The 9,483-nt window shown below is 36.8% G+C and overlaps 1 protein-coding gene across 1 annotated transcript; it reads left to right on the forward strand.

The window, feature by feature from the left end:
- The first annotated feature begins 6,677 nt into the window (after positions 1-6,677).
- Positions 6,678-8,236, forward strand: LOC140046719 (uncharacterized). The gene is made up of 2 exons (XM_072091422.1): positions 6,678-6,940; positions 7,200-8,236. The coding sequence occupies exons 1-2, from the start codon at positions 6,852-6,854 to the stop codon at positions 7,966-7,968; spliced, it is 858 nt and encodes a 285-aa protein (XP_071947523.1). The 5' UTR covers positions 6,678-6,851; the 3' UTR covers positions 7,969-8,236.
- The last annotated feature ends 1,247 nt before the right edge of the window (positions 8,237-9,483 follow it).

Below are 9,483 nucleotides of genomic sequence, written 5' to 3' on the forward strand. Positions count from 1 at the left end.
TGTCAAGCGACTGTATCTACGAATGCAGAGAAACCAGAACCATTGAAGATGACAGAATTACCAACATTACCATGGACTGAAGTGGCAGTTGATTTTAAAGGACCAATGCCAAATGGAAAATATTTGCTTGTTGTATATGATATGTATAGCAGATTTCCAGAAGTCGAGATAGTTCAGTCGACATCAGCGAAAGCAACTATTCCGAAATTAGATGCGATATTCGCAAGACATGGCATACCTAATATAGTATTGTCAGATAATGGACCTCCATTTAACAGTCATGAGTTCGAGCAATTTGCAACATACCAAGGGTTTAAACATCGAAGAACGACTCCATTATGGCCGAGAGCAAATGGGGAAGTTGAAAGATTCAACTTCCCCAAGTTCTTCAAACTGCAAGTGTTGAGGGAAGAAATCCGCATCAAGCGTTATATGAATTCCTCAGGCAGTATCGAGCAACCCCACATTCAACCACAGGGAAAAGTCCAGCTGAACTATTATATGGAAGAAAAATAAAAATATGTTTTCCATCACTGACTAAAGTAGACGAGAAGAATGATGTAGAAGTTGCAAACAAAGATAAAGAACAGAAGAAGAAAATGAAAGATAGCGGAGATATGTATTTGCATACAAAAGAAAGCGATTTGAAAGTTGGAGACAAAGTGCTTGTAAAGCAACAAAAGAAGAATATGTTAACAACCCCGTTTGACCCAGATCCGTATATTGTAAGTTGGAGAAAAGGAAATGCTATAATTGCAGATAGGAATGGTATAAAAATTAGAAGGAACATTTCTCATTTCAAGAAAATAAACATTTTTAATGATTATGAGTCAGACGTCGATGATGATGTAGTAGAAAGACCCCAAGATGTAAATGATCAACAAGAACCAAGACGACCGCAAAGGAATCGACGAATGCCCGCAAGATATAATGATTTTGTGTTGGACCAATAAGTTTGAAAATAATAGAAACAAAGGATATGAACATTGTTGAGTTGATTCACATTTTGATGAACATTTAAATTTGATTTTGAGCAAAGTTATTGATTTCGAATTATTGGATAAGAACATTGATTATATTTGTGACAAGAGACATTGATAAAAAAAATATATACACTAATATGAAGCATAACAATCAGAGTATTAATAATTAAATAAGCTAGTCAATATGATAAAAGTTAATAGTTAAAATGTTAGTTAATATTCAGTGTTGTATTTGATAGTTGTAGAACTTATCTAAAGTAAGGAGGGAATGTAATGTAGTTGCCGCCCTCTAGGTAAGGGTAAGCGTGTGCAACATGGACGATGTGAATAAAGTATAATATAGAAGAGTGATAAAACATTACAGTCATATGACCCATTTATTTTTAAATAGGTAGCCCGGTAGGCAAGGAGTAGGCAGGCATATTAATAATAGGTAGGCCTAGTAGGCTAGGCCTAAAATGAAGTACTAAAAATAAAGAGGGACTAGGACTAGTCTAGTAGTAGGCACAGGCCTAGCTAGGCTATTATTCAGAAAATAGGCTAGGCTAGTAGGCCTAGGGTAGTAGGCAGGGCTAGTTAGGCCTAGACTACTACTAGGCTAGACCTAGGCTACGTAGGCTAGCCTAGCTAGTAGCTAGGCCTACCTAGCCTAGGCCAAGCCTAGATTTTCTGAACACTAGTTATAGCCTAGTAGTCAGGTGGCTTAGCAATTTTAACGTTACCGGCCAGACAAAAGTACCAAAATTGGCATGGAGTTTCCTTTCGACCTACCTATTGATTTTATCCGTGGAACCCACTTCATCGGTTCCGATTTTCCAATATGGCTGCCAAAATCCAAGATGGCCGGCAGAAAAAAGGAAATGCCATATATCTGGCTGTAAAACTCGTAAATCAACAAATGGGGTGTCAATTTAAGGGTTTCTGGGGTCAATGAAACAGATGCTGGCTATGCCATATTGCTCAGACCACCTATTTCCAAGATGGCGGCCAAATTTCAAAATGGCCCCCAAAAAAGGGAAATGTTGTGTATGGCACTGTAAAAATCGGAAATGAACAAATGAGATATTAATTCAGGGGTTTCTGGGGGTCACCGAAACAGATGCTGGTCAAGCCATTTTGCTCAGGTCACCCATTTCCAAAATGGCGGCCAAATTTCAAAATGGCTGCCAAAAAAACGCCAAAATTTTGTGTAGGCATATGTGGGTTAAGTTGATTTACCCTATTTGGATGATCATGTGCACCGGAAAAGAGATATGCAAGGCAGATTTGCCTTGCTGCATTTGCAGACTGTACAGGCCCTTTTGCAGCCACATTTCACAAATTCTCTGCAAGCTTTAGATGCGTCTGGACCAGACAGGTTCACATGAGTTCCCAACTTTCACCCATGTTGTCCAGATGCCAGCTTGGTATACGGCCCTCCTAGTGCATTCTGAGTAGGTGGTATCTTGTCAACAGCTTGCCGTTTCTGGCTGAACAGTTCCATCCGAGCACTGTTAACATTCATGGAGTCTCTCGATTCTTTGAAATGATTCAGAATATAAGTGAAGATGCTCAAACGGATGTGCGGCAAGATGAAGAAAGGCATCCGTAACTTCGTCATAAGCAGTCCATGCCTGCCAAAACGATTTCTTCCCTTTATCTCTAAACGCTGAGGTAGTATTACATCCTGACAGTGAGTGGAAAATTGGCAGGGAACGTGATTTACGTTCACCGAGATGTGCACAAATGGCGTTGATACTGTAATGAGTGTAGTTCTTTCCAGTTCCAAATGCTATCCAGAGATCAAGATCAGCATTTATCTGAGAGAGGTCATGAAACACACCGATAAGAACAACGACAACATCTGTATCCACAGTTCGCACCTGGATGGATTTTGCTCCATTTTCCAACCCGGTGCTTCACGTGAACCACAATCCTAGTGTCTGCTTCCTCTTGATGACAGCTGGACATTTTGAACTGCGTTCCAACATGTAACATGCTCTACAGCTGTGATATATACCGAACACTCAGGAGGGATGCTGCAATCCGCAACTTTTGATGAAAGGAATTCAAAAAGTTCTTCCTTGTTGATTGGATCACGGAGGAAGTCATTCCAGTTGCCCGGCAGTTTGGTATCACCTGATACTTTTCTACGCACACCTTTGCCTCGTTTCTCCCTGGTTCCCTCCTTAAGGCTATCTGGTCGGTATTCGTCCCACACAACACCCACTCGCTTTGTGTCACGTAGCTGACATTTCAGATGGGGTATAAACGCGTTGTCAGCATATTCTTGGAATGTTGAGACATCGCACCATCCAGAACTTTGCAGTCATATAATACAGTTGCCTCTGTGTGGTTTGATTCGATACATTGTAACAGATGACATTTGGTACCAGACAGATTAAGCTTTCCAAACTCAGACAGGAATGGAGGATACGACTGTACTTCGTGTGCAAAGAATTCACTGATATCACCATCTCTATTTTGTAAGGAAATGTATAACTGGCCGAAGAGTGCCACATTGTTTTCAAGCACCTTTACTTTCTTGCAATCCTTTGATTTGTCTTTGAGCTTTGTTGAGAGCAAGGGTAGTGAACACACGTGGACACGTGCCTCATTCGCGCAGTTACGACTATCAAGAGTTACCAACTCAGGGAAGTCTGGCAAGCTCGGGTCCAGCAGTCATCCAGCGTCTGAAGGCTAATGTGTACAGGCAGCCACCGAGAATAGTTCACATGATCTAACGCAAAGAACAATGGCACGAGTGCCTCTAATACAGAAACATAATAATAAAAATAATATTTTTGGTCAATAAATGTTTCTTGAATAACATTAACAATGGTTTGCATATAATATATATAGTCGAGAGACTACAAAAGGCCCGATGGGCCTGTCGCTGTAGTCCCTCTTTACATTATACAAATAATAATAAACATACAATAGGAAGTCTGACAAATATGAGAATCGTAATCTCATAGTGTGCGATCATGTTCCAGAACTTGAACGTGGGCCATTTTAAAATTTGACCGCCATCTTGGAAATGAGTGACCTGAGCAAAATGGATTGACCAGTAGCTGTTTCAGTAACCTCAGATACCTCTGAATTGACACCTTATTTGTTCATTTATGATTTTTACAGCCTTATATACAATATTTCCTTTTTTTGGCACCCATTTTGAAATTTAGCCGCCATCTTGGAACTGGGTGACCTGAGCAAAATGGGTTGACCAGCATCTATTACAGTGACCTCAGAAACCCCTGAATTGACACCTCATTTGTTCATTTCTGATTTTTACAGTCTGATATATGACATTTTGACATAGCCTAATCTATGTTACAGTTAAATAATAGGAGATCCTAGCTAGGCAATAATGACAAATATCCTTCAATTCGAACTACGACCAAAACATGATAAAACTATCAGTAGTTCAAAATACAGATAACAATTACCTATACGATGAAAGAAGATTGATGTGATTAGTGATTGTGATCTTCTCCGATTATCTCGCTCGCCAATGGAAAACAATGGCGCCTGAATCTCAACCGGCCTCTCGCTCGCGCGCGCCGCGTGATCATGTGAAATTCATATTCATAGGTTTACCAATGTTTTTAAATCACGAAAATGAATAAGGCCTATCATAGCATAGGCCTATGTATTATTTCCCATGTAAAACTTTATTTTAAAATACAATGATCGTTATAAACACCATGGTGTTAAAATTTAACGGCACTGATAACACACCAAGTGTTAATAATATGCTATTTTAACACCTACCGTTGATAATTAAACATCACAACGTGTTAAAATACAACGCCAGTTTTTACAGTGTGCGTTTCCACCGTTCCCCTTCTTTGATTGAAAATACCTGTTGTAAGTACACGTACTTAAGAATGAAACGCTACCGACGAATTTACTGGCTCATTTATGCTGTATTACAGCCTTTATTTCTTCATTTATCTCTAACCTCTAATCTCTAGCCTCCTAGCCTCTAGCCGTAAATTACTGAAAACAAACAAGTAATAGCAATCAGCAAATACAACCTCAAACTGAGGTAAATACAACATTAAATCTTAGGAAGAGAACAATGACGTATCTCAACCATACATGACGTAATCTATGCTTCGTCAAGCGGAACGACCGCTCAGATGTGCACAACACACCATGACGTGCAGCTAACTGTGTGATACATGATGCAAATCTATGGGGCGCCATAAGCAGCAAAAGTGTGTAGCTGAAAAATGTATGTGTACATTTAAAATGTGTGTGTGTGTAATTGCAAAATGTATTTGTAAACCTAAAAATGTGTGTGTATTTGTAAAATGCATGTTTGTAATTGTAAAACGTAGTTGTACACTTTTAAAATGTAGTTGTACACTTTTAAAATGTAGTTGTACACTTTTAAAATGTAGTTGTAACAAGGAATGTATACTTGTAACGCTTGGTTAGAGATCTCTAATCAAGCGTGAAGACCATACCATTTCTCGAGAGGGGTATACCATGGAAAATGGCTATCTGACCGGCGGCCGGCCGCCGATGGTATATTTATTTCCTTTTTATCGTTATAGCATTGGCGTTTTGGGAGTTTTGATTATATTGAAAAGCGACGGCGAAACACTGTTGTCGGTCGTCTACTAAATTATATAATAACTAGGCTAGGCTAGGCGTAGGCGCGGCCGGACTATACTAAATCACTAAGGGTGGTAGGTATGTATAACAATACAATATTTAGGCTAGACCTCGCGCCTATAAATAAAGACCCAATTCCGTTATTAAAAGAAAAGAATGAAACAGCTAGCCTACTACTAGTAACGGGAGTAACTACTACCACTACTAGCCTAGCTAGGCTATACTAGGCCTAGGCCTAGATAGAGGCCTAGCCTGTGTAGTATAGTAGAAGTAGGGCCCGGGCCTAGGCCTAGACCTAAACCTAGGCTAGGCTAGCTAGTTAGGCTAGGCCTACCTCTTGCCTACCTAGCAGGCCTATAGGCTAGGTCTTTACTAGCTAGGCATTGTTAGCTATAGTAGGCAGGCCTAGACTACTAGGCCCTAGTCCTTCTACTGCTAGCCTTCTAGGCCTATAGGCCCTAGTAGGCTAGTACTAGCCTATTATAATAAATATAGCCTCCCTGGAGACCATAGACTCGGGCCTAGTAGTAGTACTAGTAGACCTACTAAAGGCCCTAGCCTAGGCTAGCTAGCTAATAATAATTCTTATTTCAAATCAAATTTTAAGAATTAATTTGTACATATTTTTATTTCAGAACAGGCATTTACCATGGATTTGCTGCAAACTATCAGAGAATTACCAGGAACTTTATGCCAGGCGCAAAGAGGTCTTATATCTGACAATATTAATGTGCTTGAAAACTGGCATCTTAGGATTGAGAAGTTAAACATTTTATTTAATATTGTTTTAAGAAGGTTACAATAGAGTGATGTTCCTCTAGATACCATTGAACAATTTGTTATACTTTCTACTGAATTAAATTCTATTTTTGCCTCATATGATGAAAGAATAAACGGAAATCATGATCATCATAGGTGGTTTGCATCGCATCAAACTGAACAAACATCTAATGGGCGACCAAGGATTATAGTTAATAAAGAGAATATTAAAGAACTATTTGAAATATTTCATAGTTGGAAAATTGTTGCACATCAATTAGCGATTTCTGTTGATACACTTCGAAGAAGAAGAAGATTATTATGGTTTGCCCGTTTCCCAGCCTAACTCTACTAGAAACTACTATTCAAATATTTCAAGAGATCAGCTTTTAAATGAAGAATATTGATTTTATTGCCTGATGCTGGAGAAAAATTAATTATTGGTGGATTAAGAAGAAGGCGTATACAGTACATGTTCAGAGAAGTCTAATTCGGGATGCTATAATGGAGGTTGACCCAATCAATAGATCATTAAGGCGAACCAGATCTGTTATAAGAACAGTTTACAATGTTGCAAGTCCAAATAGTTTATGGTAAGGATTACAGTATACGGTAGATGTTTTTACTAACAATAATAAATACAGTATATTTAGCAGATTAAAAAAAAAGTATGAACTTTTTTAAGATGTGAATAATAAGTTGCCCATAATACTTATTTGCATGAATTATTGTTGAGGTACTGTACATATAATTGATAAGAAAATATACATATGCAACATTAACAATGTACGTCAGTACAAAAATTTTATTATGCATGATTCAAGAGAGTAGCCAATTTGTTTTGTTTTACAGGCACATCGATGGCCATCATAAGTTAATTTGCTGGAACTTTGTCATATTAGGAGGCATTGATGGATATTCACGCAAGATTGTTTATCTTAGATGTTGCACAAATAACAAAGCAGTGAGTGTTCTTCAGCTATTTCAAGAAGCTGTTGGACAGCATGGTTTACCATCACGAGTCAGATCTGATAAAGGAGGCGAGAATGTATTGGTGGCTCGCTTTATGTTAAGCAATAGAGGCTTAAATCGTGGCAGCCATATAACAGGTTCATCAGTTCACAATCAAAGAATTGAAAGGCTGTGGCTGGATGTCAAACAAACTGTTGTTAAACAATTTCAAGGTATATTTAACTACATGGAAAATTTGGGAATTCTTGATCCCTTAAACCAGATTCATATTTATTGCCTTCATTCGGTATTTTTAAGTCTCATTAATGATTCATTAAGAGAGATGGAAGGCAATTGGAATGACAATCCCATGAGTAGCGAACATAATCTTTCACCGAATCAACTTTGGCATATGGGATTAAATGCTTATGCATTTACCAATCCTGAAGAATATCAAGATCTAATTCACAATGGAATTGATGAAGATGGGCCACAAGCTGTTGATGACAACAATAATGAACAGATTGTTGTTCCATATATACAATTGCCATTAACCAACAACCAAGAACAATTTATTAAATCATATGCACTAGGTGCTAATAAAGCAGATGTTGACCAATGTATAGACATTTATGTCAATTTAGTTCATATAGTGGAAGGCATGATGTAAACCCCTAAACAACCATTTAGTAACTATCTCCGATCAGTGATAGTAAACAACCCTAGAAATTAACAAACATTGATTCTAATGAGACTTTTCACCGGTTTCCGTAGGACCACTAGAGTCTGGTTTTCTTTTTTGAAAAAATATAATACTACTGTAGCACAAATACAACTTTGTGCAATGGGTAATTTAAATTTACTTTCTATGGACGAGAGAGTTAGTTTTTCTAATATTTATTATAATAATTGTCTCTGTGTATGGTAAGATATTCCAAAAGAACATTCTTTATTATTTTCAACATACTTGTAAGGCAAATTGCCTCTTACTAAACGAAAAGAAAACCAAAGAAGTAATAATTGATTTTCGAAAAAAATGTACTGCTCTGGCTCCCCTAAAAATTAATAATCAGGAAATTGAATCTGTTGAAAGCTACAAATACCTAGGTGTGACTGTTGATAACAAATTTAGCTGGGAGAAACACTGTAAAAATACTATAAAAAAAGGAAATACACGACTGTTCTTTCTCAGAAAACTGAGAAATTATGGGGTAGATAGAACTGTATTAAATTTATTTTACTCTTCGATTGTTGAGAGTGTGCTCACTTTCTGTTGTGTTGCCTGGTTCTGTGGATGTAGAACAGAAGAAAAAACCAGATTACAACGAATATTAAATAAAGTAGGTAGGATCACAGGATCTAGACATAATTTGGATGACCTTTGCAACAAAATCATAAGAAATAAGGCTATGAAAATATGCGACGACTCAAACCACCCTTTAAAGATCAAAAAGACTAAATGTGCTGAGATCGTGCAATAGTAGGGTTATGCGATATTTTAATTCTTTTGTTCCGTATTCTATTAGACTGTTAAATGATTTTGCATAATTTTTGAAATTTTTGATGTATTGCAGCTTTTTATTTTTTATTTAGTTAATTGTAGTCTTATGTTCATACTTGTACATTGTTAAATAATATATAGTGTTTTTAAATATTGTAATTAATTTTTTTTATATGAAACGTTTTTATAAATTTTTGTACAATTTTGTGAAAAGCACTCAAAATATTTTCCTATGTGGACGAAATAAAGTTATCATCATTATCATCATACTTGCGACAGCTCTCCAATGTTATATTAAGCAGCTTTTTTCTGTACACATGAAACATTTTAACTGTAAATAAATTTGTTGTTGTTGCTTTAATCTATTGTTTAGTTTTATTTTATATTATAATTTATATTGTTTGAGGTGTAGCATACAATTGGATAGTGCTTTGCACTCATAACAATTCTCAGGTGTTTATTTAAATAAATACAGTAACATGATTTTTAACAGTTTTTTGGTGTAAGAACTCAAATTGTTATGATAGCTATATTAATAACGTACAGTAAACACAGAGCCTTCAAACAAAAGGTAGAGCTGAGCTCATCTAAACTCAATTGTACTGTGGCTAGAAACTTATACATAAATAAATTTATATTAACAAAATTTGAATGACATGATTTTTTTTTTAGTAAAAACTATAT

Source organism: Antedon mediterranea, chromosome 4 (assembly GCF_964355755.1).
Source record: "Antedon mediterranea chromosome 4, ecAntMedi1.1, whole genome shotgun sequence".
Classification (NCBI taxonomy): domain Eukaryota; kingdom Metazoa; phylum Echinodermata; class Crinoidea; order Comatulida; family Antedonidae; genus Antedon; species Antedon mediterranea.